This window comes from Typopeltis vanoorti, chromosome 11 (assembly GCF_054136105.1).
Source record: "Typopeltis vanoorti isolate ZY-2024b chromosome 11, IOZ_Tvanoo_1.0, whole genome shotgun sequence".
Taxonomy (NCBI): Eukaryota; Metazoa; Arthropoda; class Arachnida; order Uropygi; family Thelyphonidae; genus Typopeltis; species Typopeltis vanoorti.
In genome coordinates, this window is record NC_143559.1 from 16611934 (window position 1) to 16631440 (window position 19507).

Below are 19507 nucleotides of genomic sequence, written 5' to 3' on the forward strand. Positions count from 1 at the left end.
GGAATGTAACATGATGTAACGTCAGAAGTTGAATTGCATTGTAGTCATAGAGGATTCTTGTAAATGATGGTATACATCATTGATGTTAATGTCAAGACTCTGGATTTTGGTAAAAGTCGATGTGAAAGTTTTTTTAATCTATGGAATTTTGTTTTGTTGGAATTTTTGATATTTTGGGAGAAATTTTTAACTGCAGTGATACTATAATTTGTTATGTGAATTTTCATGGTAGTGGATATATTGGGAAAATCTATAGTGGTGTATAGCAGAGGTGATGGCCTTGTGAACACAGCTCCCACACAGTGAGTGCCCAGACTCCAGATCTACCATACTTGGACAGTAACTCCTGCAAGTTGCTATACTCAAGCTCCCTCTAGCCACAACCTGGTAGAGTAAGCAGCAGCAGGATTATTCATCAGTGAATCAGGAAGCCTCCTGTTGGGGAAGACTGAACCTGTTACCAACAGATTCAGTCCAGTGTACTATCTAGCAACCAGCCTGCAGAAACAGTTTTACTGCCGACTCTTTAAATGGAGAAAGTGCTTCCTATTTAATTAATTATAGCATATGCACACTGAGGTTGTCACTGAGTCTTCCATGACACTACGTTGTATGTGTCATGGAAGAATGGAAGAGAGATATAATTATCCTTGTATTCAGTATGAATTTAAAAGTAAAAATATATACTCACTAATGGAATTATTTACTATGTGTAATTCTACAGAAACTAAGCTTGTATTTTATAACTGACTTTGTCAGATTTCTTAAGAAGGATAAAGAGAATAACTTAATATGCAGGACTATATCCATTATATGTGTGTATTTGTTTATAGTAAATGTTTAATTTTTTAAATATATTTTTGATTTGTTTCCTTGTATTTCCATATTGATTTTGAAGTGAATGCACCATCATGGGTAATCTGAAATATCTTATCCAACCATAAACAAGAAAATTTGATTATAATTGAGCCATATTTTGACGGTAATAAATATTTAATTAATTTTCCATCTGTGTTTAGTATTTTAATTAGGAAGTTACAGCCCATCTTACGTTAAGCTGGGTTCTTAAGAATGATTATTGTGTTTATTTTGGAGGGTATAGAATTTTTGGTAAACTTGTATCTTTTTGCTTTTATTGTAAGCTTTTGTGTGTGCGTGTGGAGGAGTCAAGACTAATTTCTGACTAATTTTATAATTGAAATCAAGAAACGAACTTATGCATGTATTTATTTTATATTCATTTATTTCTTGTGATTTCACTTATAAAAGCTTGAGTAGTTATAGCATGCAGGTATATTGATAGGTATGAATTAGACAGACAGATGGAAAATATGCATATTTATCTCAAATCACTACATAAGTAGATGTTAGTGGAGAAAGTCCATTGAGAATGGAGACAGTATAGTGGATAAAAAAAAAAAAGCAAGTGGTTAATATGAAAATTTTCATCAGGCAATCTGTCCTTCATTGTTTACTACACGCCAACACATACCGAAGGGCATTGACACCCTCAAAAAACAGAGCTATAATAAACATCATTATCATCCTGTAAAGAACAAGCTCTCTCTTAAACAAGAATTACAAATTATTAGGAATATATTTATAAACAATGGCTATCGCAAAAATACCATCAATAAAGTTCCTTCATAAAACATCATCATCATGCCTATCAAAGATTTAGGCCTGGAGTAACCTGTTTCGGCCTTAGAAGTCATCGTTGAATTTCTTAAGAGGACGTCCTGGTTTTCTTTTTCGTAATGGTTTGTAATTTAAGGCTTGTTTTGGTAATCTTTCTCTTATCGTTCTTTCAACATGATTCATCCATTTGTGTTTATATTTTTAAATTTTTTCTATTACTGATTCCTGGTTTAATTCTTTCACGATTTCTTTGTTTCTTTTGTGATCAAATAGAGTATACTCTGCAGTTTTTCTCATAAACTTCATTTCAGCTGTTATTAATCTTTGTCTTTGTCTTGTCTTTATAAAGCTTCATCAAAAAATGCAAATAATATAGATTATATTAAAAACCATAGCTATCCTATACATTAAAGGATTACCAGATAAAATAAATGGAATTCTACACCATTAAAATCTTAATGTTACTTTTAAACTACCTGTAAAATTAAAAAAATATATTCAACTCCTCCAAAGATCACCCACCCTGGGGTATACCAAATCCATTGCACCTTGTAACTTACCTTATATATTGGTGAACCTGAATGCACAATTCCTAACGATAAAAAAGAACACAAATAGCACATTAAATATAACAATTTTGGTAAAGCAGTCCTCTCTGATCATGCTCTAGATACCCTACACTTAATTGATTGGAAAGGTACCTGTCCCTTACATCATACAAAAACCTGGTATGAATGAAAATTTAAGGAAGCCTGTGAAATTTTGATCGACCATTGTAATATCAACAGTAATGGTGACAAAAAAATTCAAAGAATTTGGATGACACACATTAAACCCACTTGGTTTCTTCAAGTTCTCCAGCAGGCCCTTATTTTAGGACTCTAAGCAATAATTTATTATTATTATGTGACATCTCCAAGGAGTTTGAATCCTGCTGCTGGATCGTACCCGCAGCTTTTTGGCTGGAGAGCGGATACACTAACCACTTGGCCAACCAGGCTGGCCCTTATTGGCTACTATTTATACTGTTTTGTTCTAATTTATGTGAGTAATTATATAGGAGCATGTTACTCTCTAGATTAATATATCTCTTAATAATTTCTATCTGAACAGGTGGTGATAATAATAACAGGACTCTAGCTTTGATGTAGTAAAGTTGGGTTTTGTCCCACCGGAAGTCAGGCCGGTAATGTTAATGGTTGACCAATGTGGCTTTAACATACTATAGATTTTAAGCTTGTTTCTTTGTATATATGTGTATATTCCAAATAATGATCTTGATATAAAGGTTGAAAAGTCAGGTGATTATTTTGGTTTATATTAAACTGAAGTTTTACTATAGCACAGTAGTTGTTTTGATAATTTTTTAATAATGAATGCTAATAACTGTGAAAGAAATAACTAATGTTGGCTGTTTTTTGAATAGCATTTCATCATCATCAAATTCCTGCCATGTATGTACCCTCAAGGAGTGTACAGGATATGATAGTACTACATGAAAAATTTACATCATTACTAACTTCCTATCTACAATTTTTCTCCAAATCAGTCTGTTACTTGTCAGGACTCCAACGTTATAAGATCTTATATTTCTATCGTCTAACGCACTTTGTACAGTATCAATCCACCTATGTCTTGGTCTTCCTCTGGGTCGTTTTCCTGCCAACCTGGCAGAGAACACTTGTTTTACTAATCTTTCCTTGCCCATTCTATTTAAGTGACATACCACCTGAGATTAGCTCTGCTAACGCATTTCTGGATGCTGACAATGTCAAGTTCTTTCCTAATATCCCCGTTTTTAATATGATATTTCCATTGATGCCATCTGTTCACGCCTCTAATCTTTCTCAGGACTCTCATATCTGCGGTCTTTGGTCAAGTGTTTTACTTCTAACCCAGCTCTCGGATCCATAAGTTAAAACTGGTTTGAACACTGTCTTGTATACAGCTAATTTAGTGTTCCGACTAATTTCTCTCTTATTCCATATGAATTTATTCAATTGACTTCCCACCATGCCAGCTTTGCTGATTCTGTTGTCTATTTCTATATTTAATTTACCATCTTCACTAAAAATTGCCTAAGGAGCTCAAATGTTTTACTTGTTCCACAGGTTCTCCATTCACAATGCAGTTGACATTTTCAACGATTCTGCCTATTTTCATTGTCTTCGTCTTTTTATTGCTGACCTTCGTACCATATCTATTACAACAGTTATTCAATTTAGTCAGAGAATCTTGCAGACTTGTAGCGGATTTATTTAGAAGTATAACATCGTCCGCATAAAGCAAACAGTTACCATTAACATCTCCAATTTTGATATCAGGTATAATGCCACTTTCCTTCATAATGTGATCCATGTAGATTATGAATAACAGAGGGGATAATGTACATCCTTATCTCACACCAGATTTAACATTAAACCATCTTCCTGTACTTCCTTCAATTCTAACTGCTGACTTACAACTCAAATACAGACTAAGTATTGCTTGATATAATGCCCCATTGACACCATATAACTGTAGCGTATTGAATAGCTTCTCTCTTGGCACCTTGTCATATGCCTCTTCCAAATCGACAAAACTTAAATACAGATCTTTGTTATATTTCCATGATTTCTCAACTGTTTGTCGTAAAGTGAAGTTCTGATTCTGACAGCCTCTATTTGGCCTGAATCCAGCTTGTTCTTCACCAAGCTTTTCTTCCACAATTCTTCTCAACCGTTTCTCAAGTATACTTGCATAAATCTTGCCAGAAACACTCGGTAGGGAAATATCTCTGTAATTCTCACATTCAGTTTTATTTCCCTTTTTATATATGGGTACTATGAGAGCTCTACTCCGATCATCGGGAATTTGTCCCTCTGTCCAGGATTTCTGAACTATGCAGTGTAACCACTGTAAAACTTTTATACCACCATACTTCAGCATTTCTGGTCGAATATCATCTACTCCTGCTGCCTTTTCACATTTCAAGCCTTTGATGGCTTTTTCTACTTCAAGAATGGATATGTATTCCTGAATATATGCCTGTTGAGTGTTTTTTACCACTGTGCTATCACTGCTTGTTTCATTTAGCAATTTTTCAAAGTAATTACTTCATACTTCAAGGATATCCTTTTCTCCCGTTTTCATGTCACCTTTATCATCTCTAGCTCCTTTTACAGCACTCTTTCCTCCTTTTCTAAGCTTCTTCATCAACCTCCAGAATATCTTACCACCTTCTTGGTATTCATTTTCTATGTTCTTGCCAAAGTCCTCCCATGACTTTTGTTTAGCTAGTTTTACACAGAGTTTCGCTTTCTTACATTTGTCTCTGTATTCTCTAAGAGCAAAAGCTGAGTTATTTGCCAGGAACTTTTGATATGCTTTCTTCTTTTCCTTCACTGCCTCTTTAACTTCCTGTGTCCACCATGGAGTCCTGATTTTTCTATCCTTGCAGACAACCTCATCACATGCCTCTGAATCAATCAGGGTTTTCTTCAAGGCTTCCCACTGAATCTCCAAGGTTTGGTTCCTGTTCTCAAACTCGTTCATTTTTTCTTCAATAACCTTTGTATATGTTAGTCTACAGTTCACATCTGATAGCTGTCCAACTTTTATTCGCTTTAAAACTTTCTTACATGTTATTCTTTTCAATATGAAATTCATTTTATCCTGCTCAAGACTGAATAATGATCACTTCCAATTTCAAATCATCTGTACACTCTGGTGTCCTGCACCAGGGAGAAAACATCACTATCAACAATAACATAGTCAATGAAACTTTTCTTATTCCTTGCTTCTTCTCTCCATGTGAATTTGTGCACATTTTTATGTTGGAAACTGGTGTTAGTAATAACCAGTCTATGTCGTGAGCAGAAATCCAACAGGTATTTGCCATTATTATTAGCTTTGCTCTTTTCTCCAAATTTTCCCAAAATATTTGTGTATGTGTGACAATCATTTCCTACTCTGCTATTTAGATCCCCAACAAGGACCAACTTTTCCTTTTTCATTGTGTCAGTGGCTTTCTCTAAAGCATCAAAAATTCCTCCAGTTCTACCTTAGTAGAACCTTCGGTGGGACCATAGGCACAAATAAGTCTCATTGTCCAGTTCCCCATTCTCATATTTGCCCACATTACTCTACTTGAGACTGCCTGCCATTCAAGAAGATTAGCCTTGTATTTATTGTTGAATACTATGGCTACCCTAAATTTTTTATACTCTAACCAAGAGAAAAATAAACTTTCAACATCTTTCTCTAAATTTAGAGTAATTTAGTAAAAAAGGGTGGCACACCATTTGGCAACTCCTATAGGTAGAGATGACCTGTTAAAGCTTCTGCCTGGTATCTCAACTTGGGCCTGGCTCCCACTGAAGAGACCTCAATAAAGGTCGAAACTAGTCTGGGTAGTGGCCCTTCCCTTAATGCATAACATTAGACATATCCACAAGGAGATGTGTTTTGCATTATAGTAGATACTGAGACAGGAATGTTGGTAGCTTGCTCCACCTTTGCAATGAGTTGTCCTGGTGTTGTACCACCTTACCCCAGTCCTGAAGATACTTTCAGGCGCAAACTTTGTTTGCTCACACTTGGATAAAGGATTAAACTAAATTTATTATACTCTAACCAAGTGAAAAATAAACTTTCAATAAACTTTCAACTATGGCTACCCCTTCTTTTCCTTGATTGTTATTGCCTGAATATAACATTTTGTATTTATTGCTCAGAAAGATCTCACCAGTTTTTGTCTATTTTGTTTGAGTCATCCCTATTATGTCGATCTGGTACTTATCTAATTCCTCAGCTAGCTCCATTTCTTTGCCATTCAGACTTCTTATGTTAATAGTACTGCTCTTTAACTCTGGTGATGTTGAGTTGGGGTGTGTTTTCAGATTTGTTCCAGTAGCTGACTTTTCGCTGTTTGCCCTGGTTTCCTTGCGAAAACAAGGGGGACCCTTGTTTAACCAGGTGTTGCCCCAGCCGGCATGAAATTTTGTCATGTTGTACTATCATTTTGTATTTTGGTTTAAGCCAATAAGAATACAATTTGATCGGCTAAATCCCAAATTGCCAGTCCATCTTCGTTTGTTCAGTATCCATGTAGATACCCTACAGGGTGCACCACGAGAAGGTGAGGATTGGACATTAGGTCAAAAGCCCTGGTCGGTTCTCTGCATTCCTTTAAAAGCTATGTGGAGGTCTCCTCTCAGTTATATAGCTTTGACCCTTAAGCACCCCTGAATAGCATTTTGGATTTTAAAGAAGGATTTGAAGGAAATTCCTTAAAATACTTGAATGGAAAATATATAGGGTACATAGTTTCTTAGGTACCATTTTCAGAAATAGGAGAGTAGAAAATTCAGGGCTTTATGAATGTTAAGACAATTATAAGTGAGATACTTGTGTATGATAGATTTACAGCTTTCATGGGTTGAATTCACATGAAAAAATAGTACAGTACAATCCCAAGAGATTAATTTTGTCTTTTGGTACCAAACGATAAATAAACGGCAACACGTGTGTGTTTGTTGAGAAACACATGCCCTCACTAGACAACCAGTTTGTCACTGGTTGTCTAGTGAGAGCATGAGGTAGTTTTTAGCATTTGGCTTCAAAATTTGAATTGGGACTAGTCCATGATCTTTAAGGATGTTTAGAACTTCATTGTGCATGGATATTGCAATTTCATCCAGGACTTTTTTTTTTTTTAAATCTCACCCACAAAAAGTTGTAAACCTATCATATATTAGAGCAATAGAAATATCATTACCAGTTTAAAACTTTTATGCAAGAACATGGCAACAGAAATATCTTCATTAAGTAATGGCACTCCTAATTTTTATTGCAGTCTGCCATGGACCACATGACAGAAAATAAGGATTTGAATAAAAGATGAGAAATCTAAGTTAGAATGATGATTACTCATGAATAATTTCAAGAACAAGCATTGGATTTGAAACTGAAAGCTGTAGTCTGACTGAGGAATCCATTTTTTTTAATATGCATCTATATTATATATTATTTTATTATTATAAGTTTAGCAGAAAGCTATGGGCAGGGGCATGAGGGATACTGTTTCTGCTAAACACTGCCCATGGAAATCTCTCTGAAGGAGACAATATAGAAATTGAACAGTCTCTTAGACAGTGGTTGAAGAGTTGTCAAGAATTTTTAGGTGTACTACCTTAAATGTTAGAGCAATATTCCAGTGTTAGATGTATTTGGGATTTTTACAGAATAAGTAGCTAGACAGATGAAAAGTAACATCTTCAGTGAAAAATGAAACTAAGTTTTTTTGAATGGCTAGGATGCTATAGAAGTGACATGGTTATGCTAGGAAAGGATAGGAGTAACAGTCAGTCTGAGAAGAGAGAAATTTGATCTTGAGCATTAGCAGAGGCAAGGATGGAAAAACATTTTTCTCACAAGGTATTTCTTGTGAGAAAAATGACAGCTGCTTTGTGGAACCATTGAAGGTGATCGAATATTAATGTTTAGGACACTTATTGTAGATGATCTTGAAGGTTGGCATGTTTGCAAAGTTTGTTGTATGAGCAGGACAAGTGGAGTGCCATCATCAGGTTTTGAGGTCAGTGAGGGAAGGTTGTTTATGTATATAAAGAAGAAGGTGGTTGAAATAAGAGTGCTGAGGAATATATATGCATTAATTGAAAAATCTGAAGAGATAATACCCTCCATCACTACATTCAGTGAATGCAAAGAAAACTGGCACCCAACTACAATGGGATGAAGTTTGACTATTAGATGGAAATTTGCTGAGCAACCCTTGATGCTAACCTCAGAATAATAAAATAAACAAAATAAAAATATCTTGGAAGTGTCAACTGCAAAGCATAAGTTTCTCCAACCTTTCTACATCTTGTGTCCAGAGGTACACAGTGTAAATGAAGAGATCTGTTGGTGTTCTTAGTTGGTGTGGTCACTGATTGGCTGACATTTCTCTAGGTATCAAGGTTTGCTATTGATGACTCTCTCCATTGCTTCAGACATCACTGAGCAGTAAGTTGATAGTTTGATGATAAAGATTCACTTTTGTTTTGGATTGGTTGTATATGAGACTGTCTCCATGTTGTAAGGTGGATGTCAGCTGAGTATAATATGGTGTAGAGATGATAAAGAATAGGTGTTAGTTCAGCAGTACCTCTCTTGAACACAATTGGTGAGAAAGCATCAAGACCAGAAACCTTTTTGATATTCAGATTGTTCGAGATTCTTCTGTCTTTCTGGCAGAATGTCACAGGAGGTGATGTAGTACAATGTTCTATGTAAAGGGCGAGGTGATTTTTCTCTGATCATGCTATAGCTGAATGTGAAGAATGCAAAGCTCTGTTAATGACAATTTTGTAAAAATCGTAGGCTTCAATATAGACTCTGAATGAAGCTGAAGTTTTTGTATCATGCCACTTATGATAAGCTGTCTGGGCACACTCCCTCGAAACCCATTGCTTAGATATTGGCTGAGAATCCTGAACAGAGGAAGAAAGAAGGTCATCATTCCACCCTCGATAATTTCTGTAATGTGGTCACAACATACGGGGTGGTATCAAAACGTTTCGAGACTAGCTCTGTTTACGAGAAATTACTTTATTTATCTATGTTTACACACTATCACCTTCAAAATAGTCCCGTTGCATATCAATACAGCGCTCCCAGCATTCTTGCTGGATCTCCACAACGGTGTCAAAACGGTGACCTTTGAGCTGGATCTTCATCTTCGGGAAGAGGGCGAAGTCTGCAGGAGCCAAATCTGGTGAGTATGGTGGGTGCGGATCATATTGTTTCTGGCGAGAAACTCGTGTGAGGAGAGCTTGGTAACAGGGTTCATTGTCGTCATGGAGCATCCAGTTTTTCGTGCGCCACAGATCTGGTCGCTTTCGCCGAATGTCCTCCTTCAGACCTTAAAACCTGGCAGTAGAACTCGCTATTGACAGTCTGGCCCCTGAGGATGAATTCTCAATGCACAATGCCTGTGAATGTCAAAAAAGATGATGAGCATGCACTTGGTCGCGTTGCGGACCTGCCTCGCCTTTTTTCGGTTGTGGAGATGATGGGCTCTTTCACTGTGAAGACTGTTGCTTCATCTCAGGGTCATACCCGTACACCCAAGTTTCGTCACCGATAATGATCCTCAACATGAAGGATGGGTCATCCACGGCACGCTGACCGAGTTCTTGGCAGACTTCAATGCGATGTTCCTTCTCCTTTGTCAGTAGCCTGGGGACAAACGTGGCAGCAACATGGTGCATGTTCATATCACACGTGAGGATTGCCTGGACAGTTCCTTATGACACACCGACAATGGCAGCAATGTTGTGGAGTGTTCTCCAATGATCCTCATGCACAAGTTGCCGAAAGGTTTCGACATTTTTGGTGGTTGAGCGCGTTGAAGGTCTTCCTGATCTCTCATCGTCTTCCAGTGATGTTCTTCCACTCTTGAAGCACATGTGCCACTCAAAACACCTCGAACGACTCATTGCAGCATCGCTGTAAACTTGCCGAATCATGTCATACGTCTCTGTGGCAGATTTGCCCAGTTTCATGCAGAATTTCACGTTTGCTCTTGGTTCTAACTTGCTGTCCATAATGAAATCGCAGATGTGGTAACACCGGTGGTCAGAATAGCATCAGTTGCACAGCTCCCGATGTACACAGGACAATGTCTTTTGGCACACTGACTTATGAAGGTGGGTGCTCCCTGTGACTGTGCGTGCAGCCTTGTGCTGCCATCTGTTGTTGTGTTACAAACCTAGTCTCGAAATTTTTTGATACTGCCTCGTATATATCTGAATCTGAAGAATAGAAATGGTAGTCTGACCATGGAATGGAAGAGTAAGCCCCAGAGATCCTCCCACAGATGTTGTAGCACCAAAGGCAAAGAGGTTATGGATAGTACGGATGAACCCCAGATCTTGCAATATATAAATCATCTAAACCTCTAGAATATCAACTCCTAAAACCCTAAATTTTGATCTTCGAACCATTCTTCAATAGGATTCTGATACACTTGTTAATTTCAATGCTAATAAAACTTGCTCCTCTGATTTCTTCCAAAAAAAAAAAAAAAACTTTTCTCTCACAAAATCTCTTGACAAGATAACATTAACTTCCCATTTCTCTTTGCATAAAAATATACCATAAATAGTGTGACCTCAGTGTGTAATGAAAGAAAATCTGAAATTAGGTTTTCTCTTTTGCCCTGGCATTTCTTGACCTATGAACAAATACTGGCTCTACATAAGTCCAGTGTGTATCCAACTGTTGAATACTGTTAAGATTTGTGACAAGGTTCCCTAAGAGCTTCTTAAAATACTTGACTTAGGTATAGAGGAATGCAGTTAGGTCAATTAATGACTATCTCTCATCAATTCATTCCTCTCTCTTTCATATAGTTATACTTCAGGTGCAAACTTTGTTTGCTTACACTTGCATAAAGTATTAAACTAAATTTATTATAGTCTATCCAAGTGGGAAGTAACTTTCATCTTTCTCTAAATCCAGAGTAATTTAATTAATAAGGTGGTACACCTTTTGGCAACTCGTATAGGTAAATATGACTTCTCCATTGCTTCTGCCTTAGTATCACGGAAAGCGAGGAGATCGACCATGAGATGCGGTGATCAATACCCTTGGAGGGTAACAGATGGCAATGCTGTAGCCAATGAAGTTCTGAGGCTCGGCTATTGCTGTTACCCTCCTGCCATGATCAGAGCTTTAATATCTCAATAACACCTATCCCTACACTGTCCTCTACAGATAATGGGAAGATGAAAAGCATTCTTGCTTCGCCCCTTTAAGCCAGTCCTTATAACGACTATAAGGACTTAGTATCACCACTTCTGAGTCTGGCTCCCACTGAGATCTCAATAAAGGTCGAAACCAGTCTGGGTAGTGGCCCTTCCCTTAATGCATAGCATTATACATGTTAGCAAGGAGATGTGCTTTGTATTATGGGAGATACTGAGACAAGGAGTGATGAGAGCTTGGTCCACCTTTACCACAAGTTGCCTCGGTCCTGAAGATACTTCAGGCGCAAACTTTGTTTGCTTACACTTGGATAAAGGATTCCCTTAATGCATAGCATTATACATGTCAGCAAGGAGATGTGCTTTGTATTATGGGAGATACTGAGACAAGGAGTGATGAGAGCTTGGTCCACCTTTACCACGAGTTGCCTCGGTCCTGAAGATACTTCAGGCGCAAACTTTGTTTGCTTACACTTGGATAAAGGATTAAACTAAATTTATTATAGATATACTAATTCTACATTTACACAGTAGATTGGTTCCTGAAAATAATGCATAAATGAAAACTGTGTAAAAAAGAATACAGTGCATATGAAAAAAATAGAAGAATGGTTCCAGAAAATCCGATACGAACAATAAGTTATTTTCAAACAAAACATATAAAAATCATTGAATAAAACTATTTAATTTTAATGAAATATTTATTATTTTAAATACTTATTTAAAGTATATACAAACTATTTTCTTTCTTAAAGAAAATAGTGTGTCACTAATAAAACAGAAATTCGAAAAGGCCAATACAGTCGCACATATGGTTATTAGTTAAATTTTATTCACTGTCACTTTTTGACAGTAGCTGCATTCTTTTGTATGAGACTAGAATTAAATCACTTCGTCATGCTGCAATAGCAAAATGTTTTCTTCAGTAAAAGAAATGAAATTAGCACTAATTTCCAGTAATTCTGAAGGTTGCTTTTTTTGAAGGTTTGAATAATTTTTTGAATAATTCTGAAGGTTGTAATTAATCGTTGAGGAGGATCTCAACGATTAATTACAGAGTTTGTGGAGATCCTGTTTTGACTAGATCTTTGTATAATTCTTCACATCACACCATACATTACTTCAGTTCACGTTTAAACTGTTCACCTCGTTCAGTATTTGGATCATGTGTAAGAAAATGACTTTGCAATTTACTAGCCATTTGAAGCCCTTCTTTAATTAATTCTGCAGTGAATGGAATCTCTTCATCATCATGACTTATTTCTTTTTCATCGAGATTCTCAAGGACAGCTTCTATTATTTTGTCATCACTAACAGCATTGTCAACCATCAATTCTTCAATATCTGCAGACAAAAAATCATCAAATCCTTCTCCACCAACTACATGTGCTAATCTGATGATATTGGGATATTCAATTGTATGCAAAGGTACAGGTTTTTCTTTTTCACACATTCTGGCCAAGTAGCTTTCCAGCATGCATTTAAAGTTGATAGTTTCAATTCTGATAACACCAACTTAGTAAGTTTGATGCAATCCAAAATAGAAAATTTCTTCCTCACATCAATAACTGTCAGTATATCCTTATCTAGTTTATCCAAAATATTGTAATGTTCTTGTAGATGGCATTGGTGTGGTCAGTTGTGATTGAATGGTGGAGACAGAGTTGTAGACCTGGTGCCCTCCCTTGATGAGTCCTTGGACTCTCTGGAGGTGTCAAATAATAATAATAATATTATTAGGTGGCAGAAAACAAAATTCCACATTCGGGTGTTCTAAAACAGGATGCCCAGGCACATTGTCTATATCAATAAAACTTTAAAGTCCAAATTTTTTTCCATCAAATGGCGTTTAACTTCTGGAACAAACCGTGTTATTTCTAAATCGTCTAAAAAAAAAAAAAAGGATACGTAAAAAGAGAATTAGCTGTATTTGGTTTCTGCTGCTTGTATTTTCTATAAATATTTTTGTGATAGAATTGGCATCTATAATTCCATGCTCTTACCTGAATCTGTTAAAATGCATGCTGCAGCTACTTGGCACTCCTTCATAAGTTAACTCCAAACTTGCACAACAAATTTTCTTCCTTTTCATTCAGTCCTTTTTTTAAAAAAATCTTCTGTTGTCTTTTAGAACATTCTCCCTGTTCATGTATTTCAGTCTATGGGTCAATGTTTCTTCTTTCTCCTCAACTTTTTTTTTTTTTTTTGCCTTCTTCAGTAGTGCATATGTACTCTAGGTTGAACAGCCTCTTTTGTTCAGGATTTTCATAAAAAATGAATTAAAAAAATTGCATGCCATACAGCAGCGTTTCCCAAACTATGTTCTGTGAAAAATTATTAAAATTAATATGAGCTTGGAATGGTTTTAAATGCTGCAACAAGTTCAAACATGTTTGAAAATCAGGCGCTCCTCACTTTGCATGCGGATTGTGCTATTAAGGCCAGTGCATGCTGGCTGACAGCCGCTGTGTTTGTCGATACCTCCGAGTGCGGGTGAAGTATGGAGGTATCTATTCTAGTAAACATGCAGTCACAAGCAAGGTCAGTGCGATGCGATACAGCCTGCTGTGGCAATAGTGTGCACTTAGCTTTACATTGAATACGAGACTGATGATACTCGACTCTAACCAAGGTGTTCCGTTAAAATTTCAGGATCTGTCGTAGGAAAAGTTTGAGAAATCCTGCTATACAGTATACTTTTCATTACTGGGAGAGTAATGAAAAGTATATTATATGTTATGCTATATTCTTGCACCTTGGACATAATTTATGCATAATTGTTATTACATAATTTCATAACTTTTTTATTATACAATTTCTACTAACAACTTTAATGTTATTAGTAGACAGTCGGACCCTGCATTGGAAGCGGAAATAACGCGTAGTGAAAGTAGACAGTCAGCAAACATTAGTAAATGTTTGATAAAAGCTGATTTTATAATAAAATGTGTTATATATCCAGTTCAGTTTTAATAAAGTTGTTAATGAATCACTATGAATTTATATTTGTATACAAATAGTATATTTGTATACAAATATACTTGTTAAATATGTTTTTTCTGAGTTTAATTTTTGCATTTATCTGATAGTGTTTACAAAGCAGTTGAAGTGGGTTCCCATTGGCAACCAGTCTGAACTTGTAAGTTTTTAGAGGAGTTTAAATACACATCATTTAAATGAATTTATGTATTCTCTTTCATTCTTCTACTTGCTCTTGCATTTAGTTATTTATAGTTGAATATCAAATAATTATTTAATGTGCACAATTTCGAAAATATTATTTATTTAGAACGGGTGTTATTAGATCAGTTTTGTTTTACTTATAGCAAGAAACTATGAATTCTGTAGATTATGTTTAGTGGCTTTGTTATTGCATTGCAGAAATGGGGGAAAAAAGAAGCAATGCAAAGCAACTCTTGCATTCTGAGTTCAACCATTTTGAGATTATAATGCTCATTTCAAAATGGATATATTTTCTGTTCACTCTTAATTGTTTTGTGATGGAGAATTATTGCATTTTTTTTTCTTCATGCATGGCATCACTGTGGTAACAAAATTCCCAAAAACTTTGCCAATTTTTTGTATTTTGCATGCATAGAAAACATCTCAAAACAACTTTGAGTTTCTTTAAGCTATGCCTCCCTGATTTGGATTGAGTCAGTGTTATTAATGTATATCAGTGACCAAAGAATTTTCACATATTTTAATACTTTTCATTTTTACAAGTGAAAAACATCGCTCGACAGAATAAATATTGCTTTGTGGACTTGATCTATCTCTCTCTTCAAGAATTTCAGTTTCAGTAGTCAAGAGCCAAATGTTCTTCTTGAACTAGCTTGAAGTGTACTGTGCCTCTGCAGTTCTATCATATGCTGACCTAGCCTTTTTCTTGAACTAATATTGTCTAAAATAGAAATTCTCCTTCACTTGAGTTGAGTTATAGATTTTAAATGTCCTGATTGTTCAAGTAGAACCATATGTCATTGCAAGTAATAATTTGTTGGATAAGAAGTTCATCCTTAGTGAACATTGCTCTCTAGTCGATACAAAATTAATAACGGAAAACTCATGTACAAAGATTATTTAATAGTATAATTTTTGCCTGTGTGTCACAGGCATCTTCAGTACATATTAAGCTCAAATTAAACAATAACTGACAATTCCAAAAAGCGCCACCTAAGTAGCTGGTGTAAGATAACTAAAAAGGTCAATAAATTTCCTTAAAATCGATACAATAAAAAGTTAGGAAAGATTAGCTGATTTGTAAAGTACTATCTCCCATAAAGGGGACAGGCGTAAGCTGTCGGATCTGTTTAAGTTAGGAGAATGAAGTAGAGTTTCACATGTTTCTTTATAAAAGCATTCCATGAGGAACCGACTTTTGTGAAGAACTTTCGTTTTTCTCCAGTGAACTCTATGTGTAGTGAAGATGGCATGTTCTGCAAGTCCAGACTTTTCATGTTTAAAGTATTCAATATAAGATTGGTGTTCTTCTAGCCGAATACAGGCAGATCTTCCAGTTTGTCCGAAATATGATAATCCACAAGAGCACGGAATCTGGCAGACACCTGGATGATTAAGATGTGGAAGCTTGTCCTTAGGAGAAGTGAGAAAAGTGGAGATTTTTCTAAACGGTCAAAAGGCAACAAAAATATTCAGTGGTTTTAAAAGTTTTGCTATACATTCACTGATGCCTTGATTTTATTTTTTATTTATTTATTTATTTTATTTTTTTTTTTTTTAGGAAATTTATTGACCTTTTTAGTTATCTTACAGCTACTTAGGTGGCACTTTTTGGAATTGTTCAGTTATTGTTTAATTTGAGCTTAATATGTACTGAAGATGTCTGTGACACACAGGTGAAAATTATACTATTAAATAATCTTTGTACGCGAGTTTTTTCCATTATTTTAATTTTGTATCGATATGTCTACTCACGGTATACCTCTTTTAAAACTTATTGCTCTCCAGACTTTGATGTGATGCTTATGTTGTTTTGATTTTAATTTGTATGGAATATTTTGACATTTCAGTCTTCAAAACTTCTGTTGCTGAGCTACATAGTTGCTTTCTTGTGGATTATGAGTGCATCTGACAGTTCACAAGTGTGCATCAGTACCAAGAGTGGGCTAAGTGTTGGATACTCTGGAAACCATGTCTAAAGACCAAACAGAGTTTTTTAAAGTTGCTTCAGGTCTCCAGTAAGCAAGGTGGTAGTCTCACACCAAGCAATAAAATTCGTCTACCACTTCACTTGACAGAAGCAAATACTATTCTCAGGAGATTGAATAGCATATGAAAATCATCCAAATACATATAATAAAATCATATTGCTATAGAAGGTCTTTATTTTGAAAGCATTCTTATTATACTGACCAGAGACATGGAAATTGACAAAGAAACAAGAAGATTAATTAGGCAGCTTTCAGACAGAGCATTTGAAAATATTAAAACTGTTTACGTCATGGTATATAATAATAATAAATGATGTGTTACACACAAAGCAAAAACAGAATTGCCAGTGAAATAAGACACAGATGGAAGAAGATTGGTCATGTTCTGTGAATTCGATGGAGGAAAAATTCCAAGATAAGCACTGACATAGATCTTGAGAAGAAAAAGATCAAGAGGAAGACCTAAAATAACATGGTGAAGAATGACAGCAAAAGAAAAAATATAGCTGTTTGGGAGAGCTGGAGAGAGACGGAATTAATTGTAAAAGACAAGGATAACTGATAAAGTTAGATCTCTTTTAGATAAAGTTAGATTACCTTGTATGAGTATACCACAGAGCACAAATAGGATAGTTAATAGGTAAGTACCACCTCACTTGGGAATAAATCATAAACTTTAAAGGTTTTTTTTTTTTTTCTTCTTCACTTCAGTAAGGGAAATGAAATTCTTGAAACCTGTGAATGGTGGTTGCACCAGAGAATATTGCTGGCTTGGTTGGCTGAGCAGATAGCTTATGTGCCATCCATCCAGCAGGCTGTGGGTTTAGATCCCACTTGGAAAATGGATTTTTGCCATCCTCTTGCTTATTTGAGGCTTGAAAAAAGTTCTGTATTTGTCTCCCCAGAGATGGGGTTCTGGATTATCTATTATGCCCTGCTATTGTACTAATACTGATAAAATGACTCTTAGTAAGGGAATACCATGAGTAGACATATAAATACAAAATTAATGACAGAAAATCTCACGTAAAAAGATTTTTGTAATAGTATAATTTTCGCCTGTGTGTCACAGGCATCTTCACTACATACCTCAAATTAAACAATAACTGACAATTCCAAAAAGCGCCACCTAAGTAGCTAGTGTAAGATAACTAAAAAGGTCAATAAATTTCCTAACAACAAAAAAAAAAAACTATATATACAATAAAAAGTTAGGAAAGATGAGCTGATTTGTAAAGTACTATCTCCCATAAAGGGTATGGGCATAAACCATCAGATCTGTTTAAGTTAGGAGAGTGGAGTAAAGTTTCATGTTTTTTTATAAAGCCGTTCTATGAGGAACAGACTTTTGTGAAGGACTCTTGTCTTTTTCCAATGAACTCTATGTCTGGTTAAGATGGCATGTTCTGCAAGTCCAGACTGTTCAGGTTTAAGGTACTGAATATAAGACTGGTGTTCTTCTAGTCGAATAGAGGCAGATCTTCCTGTTTATCTGAAATAAGATGATCCACAGCATTAGTGAACGTATAGCAAAAGTTTTAAAACCACTGAATATTTTTGTTGCCTTTCGTCCGGTCAGAAAAATATCCACCTTTCTCACTTCTCCTAAGGACAAGCTTCCACATCTTAATTATCCAGGTGTCTACCAGATTTCTTGCTCTTGTGGATTATCTTATTTTGGAACAACGGGAAGATCTGTCTCTATTTGACTAGAAGAACACCAGTCTTATATTGAATACTTTAAACATGAAAAGTCTGGACTTGCAGAACGTGCCATCTTAACCAGACACAGAGTTCATTGGAAAAAGACGAGTCCTTCACAAAAGTCAGTTCCTCATAGAACGGCTTTATAAAGAAACATCTGAAACTTTACTCCACTCTCCTAACTTAAACAGATCTGATGATTTATGTCTATCCCCTTTATGGGAGACAGTACTTTACAAATCAGCTAATCTTTCCTAACTTTTTATTGTATATATAGTTTTTTTTGTTTTTTTTTTGTTAGGAAATTGTATTGACCTTTTTAATTATCTTACACTAGCTACTTAGGTGGTGCTTTTTGGAATTGTCAATTATTGTTTAATTTGAGCTTACCATGTACTGAAGATGCCTGTGATACACAGTCGAAAATTATACTATTAAAAAAATCTTTTTATGTGAGATTTTCCATCATTAATTTTGTACTGACAAAATGAGATCACTGATTGTAAACCTCTGTTCACTTCAAATAAAACTGTGAAAGGTTTAAGATCATAACTTAGTTACTGTGATTTTTTTTATTATTATTACACAGGCATCTCCATGGAGTCTGAAGACTCATGGTAGGAGGCCCATACTAACTATTTTTCTTGCAGTACCTATTTTACCTCTGTTTAAACACATTCATGAAAAAGCACTCTCAACCACCTCTAGCATTGCACACTCGCAAAGAAAAATATCTAGTCATCACACTCATATTAAATATATTCATATACAGCTTTTAGAGATATCCTCTTCCTTCTTATCATGTCATGTATTGACATTTTTTTTTTTTCTGTATCAGTCTTATAAAACCTCTTCAGTAACTAATGCATTTCCATCATGCAGCTTAACTTTGCAACTCTTCCACCTTCTGTCTGTTCTCATAGGGAGCATTCAATCAACCTGTCACCATGTTGGCCATTTGCTTCAGGATCATCTTCTCCATGTCCTTATCCTTAAGAAATCCAGGCAGCCAAACCTGTGCACAGCATTCTAGATGTGGCCGTGTCCAAGTCCGATTAAGAGAGATAATAACCTCCTTACCTTTATTTGTTAATGTGTTCTTCAACATTCAAGTAATCCTTGGAGCTGTTTTGCCTACTTTTGCAATAATGTGTTTAGAACTTAAAATCCATGTCTAATGTCACCACTAAATTGTTAGCCTCACAGTTGTCCTGCAGTTCAGTTCTGTCAATGTTATAA

At 35.6% G+C, this 19507-nt stretch overlaps 1 protein-coding gene across 2 annotated transcripts in view; it reads left to right on the forward strand.

The window, feature by feature from the left end:
* The window catches only part of Polr1C (RNA polymerase I and III subunit C), a 184313-nt gene that overhangs the window by 79047 nt on the left and 85759 nt on the right, over positions 1-19507 (forward strand). For both annotated transcript variants that reach the window (XM_090400401.1, XM_090400402.1), the window contains exon 6: positions 14480-14529. In XM_090400401.1, the coding sequence (XP_090256527.1) occupies positions 14480-14529 (50 nt within the window). The remainder of the gene's footprint in view (positions 1-14479; positions 14530-19507) is intronic.